The sequence below is a fragment of the Coffea arabica genome, chromosome 4e (assembly GCF_036785885.1).
Source record: "Coffea arabica cultivar ET-39 chromosome 4e, Coffea Arabica ET-39 HiFi, whole genome shotgun sequence".
Classification (NCBI taxonomy): domain Eukaryota; kingdom Viridiplantae; phylum Streptophyta; class Magnoliopsida; order Gentianales; family Rubiaceae; genus Coffea; species Coffea arabica.
Genome location: NC_092317.1, coordinates 7354851 through 7376725, shown reverse-complemented (window position 1 = coordinate 7376725; position 21875 = coordinate 7354851). Strand labels below are relative to the sequence as shown.

Here is a 21875-nt window from a genome sequence, read left to right as displayed (position 1 = left end):
TTTATTCCATCAAATTCAAGGATTGATTTTCCATCACAAGAAATCTTTTATAAACCACTCTGGGCTCTGGGCAACTATTGGCACGCTTACCAATGTTGGAAGCCCACACGGGATGTCACTGGTTCTCAATGCCATGCTGCACTAATGGGATTTGGGAGCTACAACTTCAGACCGACCTTGGGCCTAAATGCTGGGCCTTTCTAGCACGAGTCGGTAGACAAACGTACCAGTGTGTGTGTGTGTGTGTTTTTTTTTCTTTTTTTATCTCCAAATTCTTTTTAAGAAAGACATCAAAACAAAAAGGGTGAGAACCACACGCTCTGTGCTAACATATTCCGAATATATATATATATATATATGATTAATTGTTTTCAATGTATATTCAACATTTATACAAACATGTATCTCAAATAACATATATACCAATTTTTTTTTAAAAAAAACTGTATACATATTACAGGATGACGACGAAATTTTTTTTTTTGTCAAGTGACCACGTGTGGTATCCTGAATCACCAGACTAATCCACACGTGTCCCACACCAACCTGTCCAAGCCGTGTTGGTTATTACATCGGGGATTCCATCCTTAGCAGTGGTACCTAACTAGGCTACTACCACCAGATCAAAGCCCCGGGGGCACAGGACGACGACCAATGCAAAAGAAATAATCTGGAATACACTGCTTAAAAGATAAAACGATCAAAAAACAAAAAATTGGATGCTTAATTATTCCGGCCTCAATCCGTTTAGTTGGAAGTAATTAAGATGATGATGCAGGCTGCAAACGTATGGGAAGTCCTTTTTCTGGGGTAGGCATCATGTCACCGGCGATCTTTTCATTAGGGAACAAAACCTCCCATTTGTAGTTCTTGACCACATTGTGGACGAATGCTAATATAGCCAATCTAGCATACTCTTTTCCGGGGCACAATCTTGGTCCACCACCAAACGGAACATAGGTATATGCTGCAACACCTCTGCCTTCTCCACTTGAATCATACCTCGAAGGATCGAACTTCTCAGGATCCTTGAAGTATGCTGGGTTCATGTTAGTGGTGCTTACCGTCCAGTACACCTTCCATCCTTTTGGAATGGTGTAACCAGCATAGGTAAAATCGGTTAGAACTTCCCTGAATGTTCCCTGAAGGGGTGGATTTAGTCTCATTGTCTCGCAAATGACGGTCCAAGAGTACTTCATTTTCTGCATATCTTCCCATTCCAAGAACTGTCCCGGCTTCTTTGAGGCTGCTATCTCCATTTGCTCTGCACGTAGAAGTTGCTGTGTAAAAACATTGGTGAAGAAAATATAGGCTAAATTTGCACTTCGAGCATCTATTTGATTACAAATGAATTGTTTGGAAAAAGATTGTCGTGATGAGCCAAGGATATCCATTACCTGCTCTGATCTTGCTGTAGATATCAGGTCTTTCTCCAACATATTTCATCAAGAAAGTTATGGTGGTGGCAACCGTGCTGTACCCTGCGGTAATCAAGCCCATGATCTTATCAGCAATCTCAGCCTCAGGCATTCTTTTTCCAGTTGCATCAGTGACAACAATCATGTGAGACAGTATGTCCTGCATTGGCTTCCCTGCTGCCATTGCTTCTTTCTTCTCCTTGATCACGTCCAGGAGCTCCTTCCTAATTGCTGCTGCAGCCTGGTTCGCGCGATTGTATATCGTTCCTGGAAAATTCACCATGATCGAATGCATCCCTACTGTTACATCATCGAAATGATCCACGAGCCTCGCAATTCGCTCTGGATTGTCCGTGCCTAAGAAAAATTTGCAAGAAATTGTCAAAGTTATAGTCTTGGCCAGGGGGAAGACCTTCACTTCATCTTTTCCTTCCAAATGAGTTTGCAAAAGATGCTGGGTGATGGATTCAATTTTCCCCAAAAATCGAGCCAATGCTTCAGGTTTCAGAAAACCAGGCTGTCTTATGACTTTAGTCTCTTCATCGATTCGTGGCTTTCTTTGATCAGCAACAACAGGAGCAGAAGGAGGAGGACGCGGTGGCAGGGTGGCGCTGGCGCCCGCTTTAGTCTGGTATGAACGGAATAGCCTTTGGGTGGGATGTGGTCGAAATGCAGTGAAGAGCTTTTGCTCATTAGAAAAGAGAAATTTATGACCACTTGGACCACAAATGACTGCTGTTTTTTCTCCGAGAATTTTAGTCTTGAAGATGTCAGGGGAATACTTCTTCATCCTGTCTCCAACAAACTTTTCAGGCTTCCCGAACAAGAATTCCATCGTTTCGCCCATAATTGGCCATCCAAAGCTCCCTGGTGGAAGCTTGATATCGGTTTCTGACTCAGGCTTGAAAAAGGCAAATGCAGAAAGAGCAATAGTGAAAACAGCAATGACTACTGAGACAGATAGAGCTACAATCTCCATGGTTAATGCCTCTGGTAACTGATGCAAATAGAAGTAGAATGCCTTGTGGTTTACAGCTTAATGGGACAAGAATGTTGTGGTCTATTTATAAGTGCTGCTGGACTTGGATTAGTATCTTCCTTGATGCAGGAATCCGGCAAAGTAAATCAACCATCAGCTGACGTTCACCTGGAGTATTGACTTGATAAAGAAACACAGAAGAAGTCTCAAGAACTGAAAGTCCAGGTAGAGCGGCTATTTGTTAAGTGTCTCAAGGACGTACTTAATTCACAAGAATTTGTAAGACTTGGATGAGTAATAGTAATTTGAAACCGTCTGAGGTCATCAAGAACAAGTCTTTACTCCTCCAATGCTCACTTCTTAATGCATTTGTTCTCGACAAACAAATTTGTACACCACAATCTAGATCTATATCTGTATAAATTACAGAAGGGGTTTTTGGTTAGAAGCCATTCCAGACGTTTAAACTCTCAATTCCTATTTTTGTAGATTTTCTATTTATCATAATTCCTAAAATGTAATGAGTTGATTTCAAAATCTTGATTGTAGGCTGTATTATCATCATTTCAAAATTTAAATTATTTCCAAACTGTCAATTCCTTTTTTTTTTTTTTTATAGATTTTCTGTTTATTTTGATTCCTAAAATGTAATGAATTGATTTCAAAATCTTGATTGTAGACTAATATTCTCATCATTTCTAAATTTAAATTCTTCCCAAACTCTCAATTCCTTTTTTGTTGATTTTCTATTTATTTTAATTCCCAAAATTTAATGAGTTGATTTCAAAATCTTGATTGTAGTCTATATTCTCATCATTTCAAAACTTAAATTATTTTGCCAGCTAAACAAATCTACATCTATCTATGTCTATATCTATACTATTGATACTATATTACTATTCACCAGTTGATATGTTCTAGAAGATTTCCAATAATATGAAATGTGTTATTTTTCAAGATTTTTGAATTATTTATTCTTTAAAAAGTTTGATTAATGTTATCTAATACTTATCTGTTGGTTTAGTTGAAATGTTCAAATTTGATGGGAAAAATTTGGTTAAACTCTTATCAAAAAGTCCATTTATCTGTTAGTTTTAGTTCGAATATTTGAATCAGCAAGTTAAAATAACTTAGGAAAAAAAACTAACTTTAACATTTCCTATAGGTGATAGAAATACTAACTTTAGCATTTCTTATAGGTGATAAAAATCACAATTAAACTAAATTATCAATAAGCCTCCCTAAAGTTTCCTAATATTAATAGTTTGGTTTGGTATGTGTTTTATAATTTTTTTTGAATGCTCCAAAAATGTTAAACTCATCACTTAACATTCTCCAATAGTAAACATGTTATGTTATATATGTCCAATTTTCATATAATTTCGCTGTCCAAATTCTAATCTAATAATTTTCATTATTTGAATTCTAATCTAATTTGCTTTCATATTCAACAAACTAATTAAGGTCTATCCGAACTTTGTTTGAATAGTGCAATTCACATACTTATTATTTAGTTCTTATTTTTACATATTTCAAATACTGCTGCCAAATCTAATCTACTTCCAAATTTGACAAAATCTAATCCACTTTTAAATTTAACAAAGCAGTTAAATTCTATAGAGGGGCATGTTGTCTCTTAGAATATTTGATAAGCTTTTGTGCCATTTTATTAAGTAAAAAAAAAAAATAAGGATGGAATGCTTGGATTTTTTTTTTGACAATATTTTTGTTCTCTAGAAAGAAATAGAAGTTTAATATATCAGCCTTTACAACTCGAATAGTTTCATTTTCCAGCGAATTGGTTAGTTCTCAATTGACACTAAGTGATAAATACTTGAAGATAAACTTGTCTGGAACCAGTCCAACAATTACAGTAAAAAATATAAATAAAAAACAAATAGAGCTACTTTATTTATCAAGGAGGCACGCCACAATTTACACCAGAATCACAAAAGCCTTGGAAGTCAACTGTTATGGAAATAAGAATTATACTTATTAATGGTTAGTCAAAAAAGCAAGAGATTCAATGAAAATTCGAGGGAGAAAGAATGAATTGGTCCTGTTCCAATCCCATCCGACGTCACTTCTTTCTATGTTTGAGGCTGTATAATATCCGACAACTTAAAAGCACACTGCCGCATTGCCGCCGGCGGCCAGCCGAGTGCACTCACCGGGACTAAGGGCACCAACAGTTATCACTTACAAAGGATTATTATGCTATGGACAAGGTAAAAGTTGGCGACAATAGGATTAGCACTAACGGAAAAAGCCAAAATTTTGCAATTGCAAACTATATGATAATGATTCTAGTATGGTTTTTAAAAAAAATCATTCTATGCTAGAACAACAATTTTGACGGGAGAAATAATGAAGAAATGATTATTTGTGCAACTAAAATGTGAATTCTTTTCATGAGTAAGAAAATCGCTTCACTCCTTATTCTTCATTTTGTTGGTTTTTATGATTTAATGGAAATTTTAAACCTTATAAGAGCAAATAAAAAAAAAAAATGGGATGACTACCAAGAACAGTCCATAAGGCTCGTTTTGATTATTATTTCACCTAATCATACATTCTGATTTTGAATATATTATTCGTCTTTTAATAATTAGTTTTTTTTGTCGATATCCTAAATTGCTTTTATACATACTCTATATTTTTTCATAGTAAAAAAAAAAAATCTAAAATCTAAGGAGGAGTAGTTTTAACTAATTTTGATTATTCTCCATAATTAATTAACCCACTCGAAATTCATAAAACAAGGACAAATGCCCTACTTGTACTTGATCAAAATAATTTTCTTCCGGTTTTTATTTGGGCCAAACTTGGGCTTGGTGGAGCCTGGTCTAACTGGCCCAACCGACAGCCCCCAATTAAAGTCGTAAAATTCCTTCTGCCTTCGAAACCACGCCTTTAAATTATTTGGGCCAAACTTGGGCTTGGTGGAGCCTGGTCTAACTGGCCCAACCGACAGCCCCCAATTAAAGTCGTAAAATTCCTTCTGCCTTCGAAACCACGCCTTTAAAAAGGAATAAAAGGCGGGATTCAAATGTATTGTCGCATAAACCAATTTAGAAAGAGGGGAAAGGCAGTATCCTCCGCACCTCCTCTCCATCTTCTTCCTCCTGCTCTTTCTTCTACACTAATGCCCATACAAAACCCTAACCCTAATAAAAAGAAGAAAAAGCATAGCAATCAGGATGATGATGAAGACGACACCGTTCAGGGAAAGCAACGAACTCAATTCGAATTTTGTAAGGCGTGCAGATTGAATCACAATCAAGGCCGGCGCCACATTTATTTTCCCAACCACAAGAAGGCTCTTTCTTCATTCCTCTCTCGTTTCCAATCCAAGCTCAAGAACGACGTCGCTTTTTACCTTAAAAAGCCTATGCCTCTTCGTCCTGAACACGCCGCCCTCAACCGCCTCTGGTGCGTCTTCTGCGACTTTGATATTCTGGAATCCGACAGCTCCTTTGCTTGGTAATCATTTTCTGTTCATCTAATTTAAGCTGATTTTTGTCCTATTTATTTTTAGTTAATGGAAAATGATTAATTGCGGGGGAATGTTTCATTCATTAAGCAGTGGCAACGCCATCGCGCATTTGGCAAGTGCAGAACATTTAAAGGGAGTGAAGAGTTTTTTGTGGAAATATGGAGGTGGAATGGACCGCATGGATTCGTTTCGGATTTCTGAGTCTGATTTTACTAAGGTGGCTTTGCCTGATTTTCTTCCTTTTGTTTTGGGCAGAATTATGTACTTTGCTTTAGGCTTCAAATCCTGTATTTATCTGTAATTTGTATGCCTATGTAGGAGAACAATTTTTTTAAAATCAAAATGGCATAAAAATTATTTAGAAATATAACAATAAATCTAGCAAAATTGATAAGTGATTTTTTGATCGTAAAAGAAGACACCCCTAGTGTTTCTCATTAGGGGAAACCATATATTCATTGCCGTTGGAGTAATTTTATGGAAGTTGAACTGTATCTACATTATCATTTGACATTTGTACTAAAAACTAGCAGTGACATATTGTTCCTTTTGTGGTTTAACCATGGGTTGACCATTTTTTTCACTTATTCACAAATGCAGTGGGAGAAGAAGTGCAAGTTGTTGAAGAGTGAGGCTGCTGGTGGAGGATCTCATGGATCTTTAATTGGACCATTGAATGATATCCACAATGAATCAAAATCTGAATATGTAAACAGTTTTGACAAAAATAAATTAGATTGTTTAACTTCTGATGTTAAATGTTCAAATAGTGTTGTGCCTTTACAAGATCATACAATTGAGAGATCTCAGATATCACATTCAAAAATATGTACAGTTGGACCTCAAATACTTCATGCGGGTACAGGTGTTGGCTTAGGTGCACGGACTCCAAATGGGTTACCAGGTTTTTGGTTCTCATCATTTTTCCAATTTCAATCAGGGAAAGAATTGGTGGTTTAATTAACTGATATGACGCGTCTTGATCCAGGTTTTTTCGGTAATCAACATTATACGCATTCTGTACCCAAGGAAGGTCCAGCTTACAGCTGTCCCAATGATGGAAAAGTAAGTCTTTTTCAGAAGTATTTGCTCATTTCTTTGTTTTTTGTTTTTGGTCAATTTCTATGCTTTTTTTTCAAACTTTTTATCTACAACATTAAGGTTTTTTTTTTCACCCCTTAATTTCCAAACAATGTTATGACTTTTGTGATAAATAAAATGATACAGTAAACTATTTTGATGCTAGACATCGTATACATATTGATGTTAGTTTCCTGTACATAACTCTTGCGTGCACTAATCTGATTTTGGTGTTATGAAAAGGATTTTGTCTCGAAACTTCTGTTCAACTGTTCCCTCACTTTAATGCTTATGAGGTTTTAAGTTCATGCACACGTTTGTTAGTCAAGCTTGAGGACAATGTAACAGTGATATTAAGTGGGATAAAGAGTGACTTTCTAGGAAAAAAGGTGCTGAAATTTGAAGATTGAAAAGTTCAGCAGGAGTGGCACAAGGAGGGAGAAATTGTGCTTCACATTGCTGCTGTGATTATGCTAGCCAAGTGCAAACCTTTTGATTACGTGGGTTGAGATTTTGAATAGAAGAACCTTATATGTTTTGCCCAGTATGCTTTTGGAATTGAGTACTAAGATGTAGGGTGAGTTTGCATCAAATATGAGGCTGTTGCAGCATTAAGTTTCACTTAATATTCTATGAGCAAATTTCTGAACAGTTGTTAGGGAAGGTTTGATGAAATTGGAAGGTAACTAACTTTTGAAGAATGAGAAGTTCAAGGAATAAGTGAAATAGGTGAAAATTTCTTTTAGGTCACAAAAGGGCTGGACATGCACTTCATTTTGGTGTGAAATGCTGACAGAATAACTTCGGCAGTTTCTCCTAATGTTTTTCTAGTTTAAGAACCAAGACATTGTGTGGTTGAGCACTCATATTGAAGGCACACAAACATGAGGAGTGAAACAGTAATTTCTTATCTTAATGACAAGTATACCACTACATTACTTTAATTGTCAAAATTGCTTGAAAAACCTGTATATCACATCAACAAGACTTGAATGACTAAACTTAGTATGATTTGACATGTTATGGACGTTGTAATGTTGGGGAGAGAGGAAGACTGGAAGTTGTGTTGTAATCCTGTGTTCTTCTGATGTAGTGCTTTGCACCTGTTATTGTTATTTGCCTGTTATGCCTCAAGAATAGGAAATAAAAACTGGGAAGATGTTAACTTGCAATTGTTACTTGTCATATTGTGTTTGCATTTCTTGATTGAAATGTCAGCATGAGGCTGTTTATTGTTTCCTTCTGTTGGGTTTTGATTTTCTCATATTAAAGGTAGCGAGATGTAATGTAATCGACCTGCATGTAGCAGGTCTATTCTTATGAAGGAATTGCAATTGGAGATAGACATTCCCAAGGTACCTCCAGTGAAGAGAGCAGATTGCAGAGTAACACTTCTCTAACAGTTCCTCTTTTATTTTTGTGTTCTTTTCAGTTTGTTTTTTGTTGACATGTTCCATGCCATAAATGGGAAGCATATTTTTTTTTTGGTATGATACATTGATACTCATCCTTGGTCTTCATTGTTTGCCAATTTTATGATGGCTTTGAAGATGATAATTTTTTTTTTTAATTTTGATTGATCGATGTCTTTTGACAAAGTTTCTTGATTATTAGGTTTGCAAAATCTCACTCAAATCTCTTCTTCAGCACAAGAAAATGGTGGAGGAAATGTTCATTCTGGAGCACCTCCTCCTTGGTTCAGTGCCGCTGAGAAAATTCAACTAGACAATAAATTGAATCAAGGATTAGGTGATCTTGTCTCTTCTCTTGGTGAGCAAATGAAGACCTCAAAATTAAACCCAAAAAGGGTTGGAGCTGCCTGGGCAGAGAGAAGGAAGATAGAACTGGAATTGGAGAAAAGAGGTGAGCTTGTAAGACACGATTTTGGTGCTGATTGGCTACCCAATTTCGGCAGAGTGTGGCAGTCAGGAAGTAGGAAAGATTCTAGAAAAGAATTTTTGGGGGAGAACAAGACATGGCGCAAAGTTGACAGTCAAATAGAGAAGCCAAGTCAATTTCAGCCTTACATCAGCAAAAGAATGGTAAGTTTGACTTCACATATTATTGTGTTGTTTGGTTGATTTATAATGAGGAATTTTATAGTCCTCTTAGGTGTTCATATGTCTCTTAGACCTGCTCCATGAATGATTTCTGGTACCTTCTTAGAGAATAAAATTGAGCTATCCATCTGTAGGTTGAAAAGCAAAATAAAACTTGTTTTGAATGTGCTGCCTATTCTTCTCCGGCTGCTACTATTGCCTGTAATAACAAATCTCACAATTCTTAATTTAACGTATGATTACCCTGATTGCTTGTTTTCAATTTTCAAAAGGTGGGGCATGAGAGTCTGGAACAGCATGAGGTTGTTGGGGCTAACAACTTGCTAATTTTTATATCATGGTGTTACTCATAACTTTGACTGTTTTGAGTGTTAATTACAAGGTTAGATGGATAATGGTGGGATGGTATATAATATTATAGAGCTGCATGGTTAGTTGACTGATAATTATTGCATTTCTTTTGGTATTTTCTTTTCTTTAGCTTTAATGCAATTGCAGAAATAAAGGCCATGCCAAAGAGTTTAATCATTAAAACCAAAATTGGTTTCAGTTTGCAGCTTTGGATTCATATCCCTTTGTAGCCTTCATCTTGTTAGTTTCATTCGAACTTCTTAAACTAATTTCCCTGTGATTCTTTATAAAGACTTGCATATACAACGTTACACTTTCAGCACCGTTGATTTCATCACCTGTTGTATGCATACTTTCATATCATTAGGATTTTCTTTGACTTGGATACTTATTGTGACCTGGTCTGCTAGGAAGGGAACCCTATTTCAGCTTTCTGCTTTTGTTACATTAAGAGTCAATGGTGCATGTAATAAAATAAAATGGAAAGAATTGGAGCCTAATGCTATATAGTTTGTAAGATCCATCTGCTATTAGGACTCCACCAAAGAAAAGATTACTTCAGAATTGTAAATCGCTTTTTGAAGCCGTAAGTTGGCAAACTTCTGTTTGCTTGTTGCTATTGTAGTACCTATCAGTGGTCGATTTTGTAAAGCAATTGACACAGGATCCAAGAAGGTTTGCCATATTGGTTTTTCTAATACTTGATAACATTTTCATGCACTCAGGTAAAGTAACTGCACTTTTACTTTTCGCATGTATGAGGTTTCAAGTGATGTGTTACGAGGGTTGCTATTGGATTGGACAGGGGGCTCTTTACCTGTGTTGCATACATACTAATATAGGCCTGCTTCATCACTCAGCTCTTCTGACCAACTCTTTGCTTTGCAATTTTGCAGCGGACAGATAATACTGCTGAGTGAAGCATTTCTGGCGCACTTCATGATATGCTATTGATAGCAAAAGTAGAATCACTAATGACAGCGGAATAGTAGGTAGCTATGTGAATTTTTGGGTTAGACAGACACAGCCAGTGTGCAGTAATATGACTGTTCTGTTACACAGCGGGACGGACATAAGAAAAATGAGCAATGTATGTATGTCTGTATCACCAATCGATATCTATGTTGACTTGCTGGGCCACGAAGTGTTGGAAGTATTTACCATTGAAGGTGGAAAAATGTTCGCTATAGATCCTTGAACGGCACTAGCGGTTTGTCAATATAATTTTGTTTCTCTAAGTTAACAAAAAATTGTCTATTGGCAAGTAAACGATGTCCAAATGTGCTTCCTCTCCTCTGGAGAAATCTTCAAATCCATCTTTATTAAAATTAAATTAAGCAACAATGATACAAGACTCTATCTGAAGACAACACATGCATACACGTAAAATTCCTCATTGCAAATCGAAAAGGGAAAGGAATAGGAGCTAATTACCTAAAGACATCCTTCAGCGCGATGGCAACAAGTATCATCCAGTCTTTCACTTTATCAACAAACTGCAGTTAGCCTTGTCTCCACGGCTTATATACGTACAAACTACCAAACACACCCCAAAATCCAAAAATGAATCCCAGTACCATGCTGATGTAGAATTCAAGCTTTGTGCTGTCTTCACCATCTTCTTCCACGCTGTGATCTTTCATGCGGCCTTTGTCTTCTGCATCACCAGCATTCACTGCATCGCATTTTGTTGGAAGAGGAACGCCACAAAGTCCTGCGTTTCCCTCATAGATGGAGGGATCATTGAAGGTTTGGAACTGATTGGTTGAAGGAATTTGCCCCGACAAGTTGTTGTATGACAAGTTCAGGTAGTTCAAAAATGTCATGGCAGTCATGCTTCGGGGTATGGGGCCTGAAAGATGATTATGGGAAAGATCAAGAGTTTCCAGCAGGCTCAAGTTTCCAATTTCCTCAGGTATATTTGCGGTCAATTGGTTTCTGGAGAGGTTTAAAGTACCTAAGGCTAAGAGTCTGGTTATCTCTTTTGGAATCTCTCCGGATAAATTATTGCTCGAAAGGTCAAGAATGTTCACCAGTTCGAGGGTCTTGCCGTATCTCATCTGTCTTCCCTTCACCACCAAATCCATCTCGGCAATGTCTTTGAATGCTGATATTGGTGATATTGGAACAAATGGTAGCACTATCTGCATGTGTGTCAACTGGCCTAGGCATGCTGGGATCGATCCAGACAGATAATTGGCTGCAATGTCCAATATGTGGAGATATATAAGATTGCATACTTCTTCTGGAATGCTGCCACTGAACCTGTTGGCCCGTAATCGTAACTCAAATAGTGCTAGAGGGCTTGCCCCTAGCCATTTTGGTATCTTCCCTGCAAATCTGTTCCCTCCAAGATCAAGTAATTCCAAGAAGCTTGCATTGTTTATTTGGTAATTTGAGAGATCACCAGAAAGGTGGTTGTCATTTAACTTCAATTTCTGTAGTTCAGGCAATAGAAATATTGAACCAGGAACAGTTCCGGAGAGATGGTTCGCGGACAAATCTAGAACTAGTAGCTTTTTCAAATGCCTCGAGTTGTCTAGTATCCTGCCTGAAAGTTGATTGTTTGATAGATCTAGTGAAATTAAGTTCCTCATTCTACCTATTGATGAAGGCATACGACCATCCAAGAAGTTCCAAGAGAGATTAAGCATACTCACAGATGCCAATACTTGACCAATATTTGCAGGTATTGGTCCAGAAAGTAAATTGCCTGCCAAATTTAGATTATATAGCTTATGCCAGGATGTAAAAGAACTTTTTGAGCGATTAAAGGTTGATTTCTGGAGTGCAGGCGAAGGATATTCAAGTGAAGGGAGAAAACTTCCTGTGATTTGGTTATTGGACAGGTCACACCAGGTAAGTTGACTCAATCCCCAAAGCCAATCAGATATTACCTCTGAAATGCCCACATTAGTAAGGATGACTGTTGAGAGCTGCTTCTGAGTCTTCAGCCATGCTGGAAATTTAGGACCCAGTAGGCAGTCATTGATTTCAATGTCTTTAAGACTAAAAGGAGGAACCCAATTGTAACTCACATTTATCGTGAAGCTTTTGTTTGAAGATGAGATGGTGAAATATTCTAGTTTTCCGAGACTTTGAAGTTGATTTTCGGATAGGATCCCTTGCCAACTATTCTGCAACAGATCTAACGAGGCTAATTTTGTGAGCATTTTGATGCTTTCAGGCAATGAGCCATTCATTTGATTGTAAGATAGATCCAACACCTCCAAATTGGTCAAGTTTCCAACAGTCTCCGGAATTGGACCAGAAATGAAGTTAAGAAAAAGTTCAAGGAATTTTAGTTTCTTAAGGAGCCCAAGAGAATGAGGTATGTGTCCACTTATTTGATTACCTGCCAAGATCAGCTCCTCTAAGCTATTCTTGCAGCACGTGGTTAGGTCTCCAATAACTGCACTTACATCTCCTGTGATCTCACTCATTGTTAAGTCAAGCTGAACCAGGGTGCTGAGGTTAGAAAACCACCGAGGGATTGGTGACTTGAATCTGTTTCCTGTGAGCTCTAGGACAGAGAGGGAAGTAAAATTGACAGTGTGTAGAGATTGAGGCAAGTTCTGAAGTTCACAAGAAACCAAGTGTACTTCTGACAAAGAAGGAATGAGATTGAGAACTTGCAGCCAATGAGTTGAAGCCAAACTTAAGTTGACACTTCCCATCTTAAGGTACTCCAGAGAAGTCAGACTAGAGAGCCAATACAAATCATTAGACTGCAGGGAAGAATCGGAGCTCAGATCAAGATAGCGCAAATTCGACAAGTTTCCAAGATGTTGAGGTATCATTCCAGTGAATGCTGCAAGCGACAGATTCAGGTAACTCAACATTCCAAGTGAACCCAAGAATTCTGGGATCGGAATTTGGAAACTGTTCAAGCTCAGATCAAGGTGATCCAAGTATTTCAAATCAAGCAAAGATGTACTTATCTGGCCGCCAAGACACGATGCGTTTTGGTTGCTTCCATAGTAGTTTCCAGCATCATTGAAACATTCATAGTTCTGGAGTTCAATCTTCACCACATGGCCTGTTTCATTGCTGCAACTTATGCCCTTCCATGAACAGCAGTTATCACCTGTCCAAGATGATAGAAAATGAGAAGGATCAGTTAGCCCTTCTTTGAACTTGATCAGTGCTTTTCTTTCAATCTCAATGCACCCTTTATTGGCCTTAACATCATTGGCTTCAAGTGTAGAAATTGCAGGAAACAAGCAAAGACAAATGAGTGAAAAGAATTGGATAAATTTTCCTTCCATTCTTGTTGCTGCACTAGTTTGTCTCTTGGCCCAATGTTGCTACGTTGATATATAAACTCTCAACTATACGAGAGAGAAAAATGCCTCAATCATATTAAAGAAACAGGTATCTTTTTTCATGGTCCCAGCCAAATTCATATGTCCAAATCGTTAGATGTGAATGGAATTCAGTTAATACAAAGTACACACTAATGGACTTGAATACGACACCGTTCATCTCGAGACTGCCCCTGCTCCCCCAAACCCACCCCCCTTTTTTAATTATTAATATTACATAGTCAATCTTATACTTCTACCATAGAAGCCAAATCTCCGCCTTTTTTGACCAATTTAATATGGATAATAATGTGACCAATAATGTCAAGCAAATGAATACTAGAAGTTTCTACTCAATGTCGAGGTCAAGCGGTCAATTTGCTTCATCTAACCAAGTCAAATGGTCATACCTTGTGGGGACGAAGCTTTTATTGATGGATCCACATTTGAATTTGTGTCATAATCATAAGGGATTCTTTTATTTTCTGGTTTGGATTGATATTTTTTAGATTTTTTATTAAAAAAATGTAATATAGTGATTTATTGTATGTGAAATAAGAAAAAGGGGATGGATATGCAGAAAAATTTTCGGCCATCTAATGCAACAATGCGCCACTAATAACCACTACCTAGTGAGACGAAAAGAGCACAATCGTTGCATAAATAGATGAGGATCAATTTCAATACAAATAAATGAATAAAAATCAGTTTAAGCTTGAATTTGGATGAAAGAAATGATAAATCAAATTGTACATAACAATAATGCGAGTTTGATTGACTTCATGACTTATATGGATGTCGATATTTTTTCTAACAAAGAAAGAAGTATACAAATACTGAGTGTGTTTGGATAGCATATTATTTAAAATAATTACTGTAACAGTTTTTGTGATGTGATGTATATGAAATAAAAAAATAAATTAAAAAATATATTTATGATGCAAACGAAATATTATTTGAAATAATTTGCTATCCAAATGCTCTCACTATTAAAACAAAAATGTATGTTTGTATGTTTCAAAGTTAATAGTGCATAAGTTAACAATTAAGTAGTAGTGAAGTTCTCATAAAATTCTTACTTGTGGCAAATGTTTACATGTTAGAAATTGATTTATTCTACCAATTTCATTTTTTCATAATTCAAAATAATCATTCAATTCAAATGAATTCCATTTCATTCAAAGTGCAAAGGCCTTCATGCTCGTTTGGATTGCTACTTTTTAGATTTTTTTTTATAAAAAAATGTATTATAGCAATATATATATATGAGAGATAAAAAATTTGAAAAATATATTTACAAAACACGTAAATTCCTATCCTTAATATTACTCTTATTTCCTTTTTTAACCTTTTCATTTTCCTCTATTTTCCCGCCTATATTCCTCCCCAAAATTCACATCTATGATCTATGCAAGAAGAAGACCAAACCAAACCCCGCACAAAACCCCCGAAAACACCACCGCCCACACTCTTGGTGGCTCTGTCTTAACGCCACCTTAGTCCGCCGCCATGTCACTCTCCACAGCCGTCCAAAACTCACTTTTCAAACCCAAGAACGGCGGCGTCACCACATCCACCACCACGACTGTCATCAAACATCGCTTCATCTCATTTCTCATATGGCAATCAATCCTCTCCACAGTCTCTCTGCTCCTCGTCAAAACCCTCCTTCTTTACCCCTTCCGCTCCAAAAATTCCCCCTCAATCCTTCACTCCCTATTCTCTTTCCTCGCCTTCCACGTGTCCCTCCTTCTCTTCTCTACCAGTCTTTTTATCATCTCCTCTCCTCACCGGCAGAAACCCGGTTCCCCTCTCGACCTCCTCCTCACTTCGGTTCGGCTGATTTTTGTCCACACTGATAATCCCAGTTTGTCGCCTGAGGCTCGGCAAGCCGTGAAGTTTTCTTTGAGCTTTGCTCTTTTTCTGGTGGTTTCGGCTCTCTCAGGGTTTGTTGCATTGATTTCGATATGTTGGAGTAGCGGCGCGTTTCATCAGACGATGCCATGGCGTGTGGTGGTTGCGATGTTAGGGTTTAGGGGTTTTCTTATCGGATTGCCTTATGGAGTTTATTATTTGTATAAGCAGAGATGGGTTTTGCAGTTTCCTATTGTTCAGGTATTTTTGGTAATTAGTAAAAAAAAAGGTCTAAAGTTTCTGCATTTCTGAATTTTAATTGGTTTATTGATGTATGGTACATTTTTTGCAGTGGAATCTACAAATGTTGTAGTTTCTGCATTGTGCTTTATGTTAAAAGTAGCTTGATTATTTCTGCTATTTTTTTTGGTTGATTTTCTTTCCCTTCTGTTGTGCCTTTGTATCAAGGTGTAAAATGAGTATCCATTTGTGGAGACAAATGAAAAAGTACACAGGGGTTAAACTTGTTTGTTAATGTAGAACTATTTGCTTATTGTAAGAGTAGAGATGAAAGATAATGTAAATGACTTGTGGCCTTTTGCTATACATGCTTGAGAGGGGAGTAGTGAAATTAAATGCAATATTTTTTTTCCTCCATGAGCCACCTGATCCTCTTCGAAAGCTGCTTTCAGATGATATTATTGCAGTTGCTACTCCACATTTTGTATGTGTAGATAGTTGTTAGGGCCATGAGGCCATAGATAGAACCATAGGAGAAAAAAATGAAAGAAATATAGAATTTGTTAATATGATAGTTCAACGCCATGTTTTTATTCACAGAGACTTCGCCTGAAATTGAAGTTTTGTTCAGTTTATTAGTTGGAAGACATATTAGCTGTAAAAGGAAGTTTAAATATTGATGTTGTAAATATAAGCATAGTACTTCTGTGTTCAAGTAACTGCAGAGGTCAATTGGTGGATACTCAATTTTGTTAAGAATTTAGCAATTGGAGCTGAAGTTACCTCATTTGTATTGATTTTTTTGTCTCTGGCTGTTCATTCCTTGAGAAGAAAACACGTTTTGATGTCAGAAAAAGAAAAAAGCTATGATCACTTAAGTTTAGTTGATTTATTTTTTATGTCCAAATGCTGATGCATTACCAAATTTGCTATCAGTGTTGCAAATTTTTTTTTGGCTCTTTTTAGAAGGCATAGTAAATTGTTGTTCTGACATTCACTTATATTGTAATTATCTTTTACTTTTTAATGCTTTAGGCGGCATTGGGTATGAGTTGGCATATAGTTGTATAAAGCCAATGTATATGATTATTCTTCTTCTCTAATTGCAACTTCACACTGTTTTTTTCTGTCTGTGTACAGCGCCCTTTGTTCTTCAGTTTTAAGATGGGTCTTCCTTCTGCTTTTGGGCAAGCTTTGAAACTTTCAACTGCCGCCTACTTCTTTTCATCAGTGGTGTTATTCTTCCTTCCTGATGAGTATGGAAGTAATTTTTCTATTGGAAAATATATTGCTCAACAGATTATCTTCTATATTGGAACTTTTTTGGTGTTTCTCTGTTGGGAATTAAGTCACCATTTGCATCAGGTAATTTACTTGTTTTCATCCACCCAAGTTTTTGTTTTTCGATAATACATCAAATCTTGGCCGTGCTATTGCATATCATCTGAAGTAGGTCAACTATTAAAGTACTTGCGGCCAATGAAATTCCTCTTACTATACAGATACTACATACTAAGAGGTTCATATTTGCACCCCCAAAAGGATCAGCTGCAGCTGAAACAAATCCAAGTGAGTATCTTTTAGCTGCACTGGAGGAGAGTACTCCAAAATCTCTTTTGCAGTATCTGGCTTATCTTGATCTCTGTATGGTCTGTGAGAGAAATGTTGATACCTGGCGCCGAGCTGCATTCTTTGAAGAAACTGGAGAGACTTACAGAAGAGTTATCTCTGTATGCTTGAGGCCTCTGGAGCAACTCGCACTGAATTTGGGTGCAGGTCTAGAGAGCTCACTAGGTGAGAAATCTGCCTATCTATCTGATCAATTGCGCTCACCGACTGACAGACTTGGAGATTCAAGACTACATGAATCATTTAATGATTTCCAGGTTATCTTTGTTTCCCAGCTATATACTAATCTAGTTACATGGTTTTGCCTTATCTATTTGCTTTGCATGCTTAATGTTATTTCCCATTTTAATGTGTGATTTGGATTTTATTAGATTTTTGAAGTCTTTAAGATTGATATACTAGTAAACCAAAAGGACATGATACAGAGCTGCATATTATGATCAGGTTTTAAATGAGCTGTATACTAAACTTGGGGAGAGTTTCTCTTATTGGAATTTTAGATTTCAGCTGAATATTGTATTATTCTCAAATTGTTGTTGAAATTTGATATAAATATAGACTTTCCATTTAGGCCAATATTCATAAATTTGTGCTATTGCTGATTATGTCTCTTCAAAATGATAATCAATTTTAACTGTTTGAAGTTTGAACTAATAACTCTTGAGATTTAAAAAGTGGTCAATTTTTACTCAAGAAAACCATACATGAGCCCCGTGTTTGTGACTCAAGAAATGATATGCTATCAAGATGCTTAACAAACACATACGTGTCTTAATGGGGAAAGATCAATAATATTAAATCCAAAGTCTAGGATGGGGAGAAAAAATCTACAACAAAGGTTTAGGAAAGGAGAACATGTGCTTTGTGTAGTAGCACTTGGAAGGGCAAAGGAAAGGAAAACATATAATTATGTGATTAGTGGCGCATTAGCATGGCATTTAATTGACAGATTGAATCTGCTCAAATGTTATTATCTCTCTTTTCTTCTAAACCAGAGGTATTGTCTGAAGAATCGAAGCAGCTCCTGTGAATGTCTTCTATTTGAAATGCTAATTGCTCTTGTTAACTGTATGCAGCTATGCGCATGGTGTGCTCGGATAGTAGCTTCATTGACTGCAAGTTCACGCAAGGAGGACCGATTTGGTGTTGCTCAGCTGTCTGGGAACAACACTGCTGTTATCTCAACATTGCTGTCTGCATTATTGGTTGTTGAAACTTTCATGGGGAAGAAGACCAATATACAGTCTTCTCATCATTTGATGGGTGCTGCTGGAATTAAATGGGCCCAAATGGGCACAGCAAGCCGAGATTCTGCTGTGGGTCTTAGCGAGAAAAGAAGAGGTAGCCCTATCTATATGAAGGCATATGCAATGGCTGATATACTGAGAACTTCCATTTACTTCATTGTGTCCGCTTTCCATGACGAGATGCTGGATAGTGCTAAAGCAGGACATCTTGAGAAAGACTGGATAAGCAGTAGTAAGGTTCTTTATGGAACGCGAGAGCTGCTTTCCCAGAAATTACGTCTTTTTCTGGATTTTCGAGCATGCTAGTGAGACTTTTGACCTGTGTCTTGCCATTTTGTGATGCCCCATTAGACCAATTTTGAAGTGGGTCTTTTCTGCTTGAGATGGCCCGACTGTAACAAGGGATATTAGATGATTACATGTTTATCTGGCAAATCAAGGGTATTAACTATAAATGGTTATGCATTTTTGTCTGCTGCTGTAGAGAAGTTGCACATGGGTTGTAACACTAAGCTGAATACGAAATTGTACAACACGAAGAGGGAAGAAGTTAGTATGCTCGGGCTTTTCTTCTCGTTTTTGTAAAGATTGATGTTCTTGCAAAGATTCAAAGTTGATTAACTATGGAAACTTTTGGTTTGCAGTTAAATGATAAATATTTGATTCGAATGCCATTTGAATACTGCGTGTATGCTTTTCTGGTCAAAATACAATCTGGCGTATACTTTCGAGACAAACAAAATATCACGAGTTTGAAAAACCAAGAAAATGAAGAGTGAAATGGATGAAATCAACCACATTTATTATTTTTAATGATATTATTCAAGAAAAACTAAGCGAGTTACTCAAAATTTTGATCAACAGGTAGGGAAAATGAACGAAGAGCTCATAGTTGTACGGTTCTCATGGATGGGAAATTGTACCATGAGGAGCCCCCTAATGGTCACACGAGAACATAGGATCAAATACTCAAAAACATGCTCATGTCCCCTCTTTCAATAAATTATGAAATCTCTGGAGTTCAGGCAACGATCAAATTTAGCCATGTTAAGCCAGTTACTAAGTACTTGCAAGGAAAAAGCTCAGGTTTAAAAGAGTTGCCAAAAAAAAAAAAACCTTCTTCAAGAAGAGGAAGGGGAAGCAAATGGACCCTTGACTAGATTAAGTTTGGTTGTCTGACTGTCCATCGGCTGGTTTCAAAGGAGGATACTTCTGTTTTACAATCTTTTAGTAATAGTAAACTAGCTTAACATGGGGCTAGCATATGCGAGCGGAGAAAATGCAGGCCCTCAACAGATTGGTTCAGGAGCATTCTTTGTTGAGAATGAATTTCCTGACCTTAAGTCAAGAATCAACTCCTGCATCATCAAAACTGCAAGGAAGAAAGTACTTGGAAGTTGGAAGGGATGATATATTCCCTTTTCATTTTCACATCTATAAGTCAACTACATAATGATATCAACTAAGTTGCTTGTGATGTATGTATAGCTTTGTTCAGTTTCTGATGAGTTGAAATCAATTAGATGAGTTATATTAAGCTCCTAAGACAGACAGTGTTTTCACCGTATGATTTGGACTATTATTTATTTGTTGCCAATAATTAGTATGTGGCAACACAAGCCAGTGAAGAAGCAATTCTTTCATCATTAGCATACATTCTTCCACTTGAAAATGGAGGCTTACATGCTGAGCATTAGCAAGTATTCATCTTTCACTGTTTCCTCCATCATTCTTTTATTGCTTAGCATGAAATTTCTAGAGTATACTACTGCTTTCACACTTGGAAATGAGACAGATAGAGCTTCATTGCTGGCTTTCAAGACAGAAATAACTGAAGATTCTCTAGGTGCCTTGGCATCTTGGAACAATTCTCTCCATATTTGCAAGTGGGCTGGTGTTGCTTGCAACCTCAAACACCAAAGAGTAACAAGTCTGAATCTCCAAGGACTGAAGTTGAGTGGAACCATCTCACCTCATCTTGGAAATTTGTCTTTTCTACGCTCTCTTGACCTGTCTGACAACTACTTTCAAGGTGGGATTCCACCAGAATTGGGCAACTTATTCAGGCTTCAATACCTGAACATGAGCTTCAATTTTCTTGGAGGGCATATTTCTGCAAATTTGTCACAATGTTCCAACCTCACGGCTCTTGTACTGGATCACAACTACTTTGTCGGACAGATACCATATGAACTTGGCTACTTAGTAAACCTCAGGCAACTCTATCTTGGAAACAATCTCACAGAAAGTATTCCAGCTTCTATTGGAAATCTTGCAGCTCTCCGGGTGCTGTACTTGTCTTACAACCATTTGCAGGGTGAAGTTCCAGGTTCCATATCTCAGCTTAGAGATTTAGCGGCACTTGGGCTATCAGATAACAATCTTTACGGTGAATTTCCTCCTGCACTTTATAATATGTCATCTCTCAGATTCATTGCCCTGACGGACAACAAGTTCACAGGCTTCCTAAGACCTAACATTGGCCTTTCTTGGCCGAATCTTGACAGGATCTATTTGGCAGCTAATTTTTTCACTGGGCAGATTCCATATTCATTTTCTAATGCTTCAAACCTTTTGCAACTTGAACTTCTTGGGAATCAATTCACAGGACAAGTACCTTTTGAGTTTTGGTAGCTTGGCTAATATTCAGTGGATCAATGTTGGTTTCAATCTTTTGGGAAGTGGCCAACCTGATGATTTGAAGTTCATATCCACTTTGACAAACTGTAGCAATTTATTATTCCTGCATTTTGGTGACAAGCAATTCGGAGGCATCTTACCCAGATCTTTAGCCAATCTCTCCACTCAATGATGAGACTTTACTTTGAAAACAATAGCATCAGTGGAAGCCTACCTAAAGAGATAGGTAATCTCATAAATCTGAATACACTTTACGTGAGCAATAATCATCTGACTGGAATTATTCCAGCTTCAATTGGACGACTTCAAACCTGGGAACACTTGCTTTAAGTTCAAACCAGTTTACAGGTGAGATTCCGTCTTCCATTGGCAACATAACACAGCTGATAAATTTTTATACTGCCACCAACAATCTTGAGGGAAGTCTACCTTTAAACTTGGGAAATTGTTTAGAGATGCAAAGTTTAGACCTTTCACAGAATAATCTGAGTGGCAGACTACCTGTACAACTGATGCAGATTACAACACTTAGAGCAGTAAATTTCTCTTACAATTCCCTGACTGGTTCCATACCCCC

At 37.2% G+C, this 21875-nt stretch overlaps 4 protein-coding genes across 8 annotated transcripts; 2 read left to right on the top strand and 2 right to left on the bottom strand.

The window, feature by feature from the left end:
- Positions 1-693: 693 nt before the first annotated feature.
- Positions 694-2412, bottom strand: LOC113742842 (beta-amyrin 28-monooxygenase-like). Its single transcript, XM_072046726.1, has 2 exons — positions 1398-2412; positions 694-1264 (listed from the first exon to the last, which is right to left on the bottom strand). Exons 1-2 carry the CDS (start codon positions 2395-2397, stop codon positions 762-764), a joined length of 1503 nt encoding a protein of 500 aa, XP_071902827.1. The 5' UTR covers positions 2398-2412; the 3' UTR covers positions 694-761.
- Positions 2413-5465: 3053 nt separating this feature from the next.
- LOC113740670 (TITAN-like protein) lies at positions 5466-10524 on the top strand. 5 transcript variants are annotated; one of them, XM_072047438.1, is made up of 7 exons: positions 5466-5880; positions 5984-6110; positions 6494-6797; positions 6882-6958; positions 8280-8358; positions 8588-9015; positions 10281-10524. In XM_072047438.1, the coding sequence occupies exons 1-7, from the start codon at positions 5543-5545 to the stop codon at positions 10302-10304; spliced, it is 1377 nt and encodes a 458-aa protein (XP_071903539.1). In that variant the 5' UTR covers positions 5466-5542; the 3' UTR covers positions 10305-10524. The 5 variants fall into 5 exon arrangements, with proteins under 5 accessions (XP_071903539.1, XP_071903541.1, XP_071903538.1 ...); XM_072047440.1 differs by having other exon boundaries at positions 5981-6110; positions 8283-8358; positions 8621-9015; XM_072047437.1 differs by having other exon boundaries at positions 5981-6110; positions 8283-8358.
- A 362-nt stretch (positions 10525-10886) lies between these two features.
- Positions 10887-13652, bottom strand: LOC113740669 (receptor-like protein EIX2). Its single transcript, XM_072046423.1, has one exon. The coding sequence runs from the start codon at positions 13650-13652 to the stop codon at positions 10887-10889; it is 2766 nt and encodes a 921-aa protein (XP_071902524.1).
- A 1428-nt stretch (positions 13653-15080) lies between these two features.
- On the top strand, positions 15081-19332 carry LOC113741723 (uncharacterized). Its single transcript, XM_072047435.1, has 4 exons — positions 15081-15803; positions 16923-17147; positions 17285-17668; positions 18488-19332. The coding sequence occupies exons 1-4, from the start codon at positions 15198-15200 to the stop codon at positions 18962-18964; spliced, it is 1692 nt and encodes a 563-aa protein (XP_071903536.1). The 5' UTR covers positions 15081-15197; the 3' UTR covers positions 18965-19332.
- The last annotated feature ends 2543 nt before the right edge of the window (positions 19333-21875 follow it).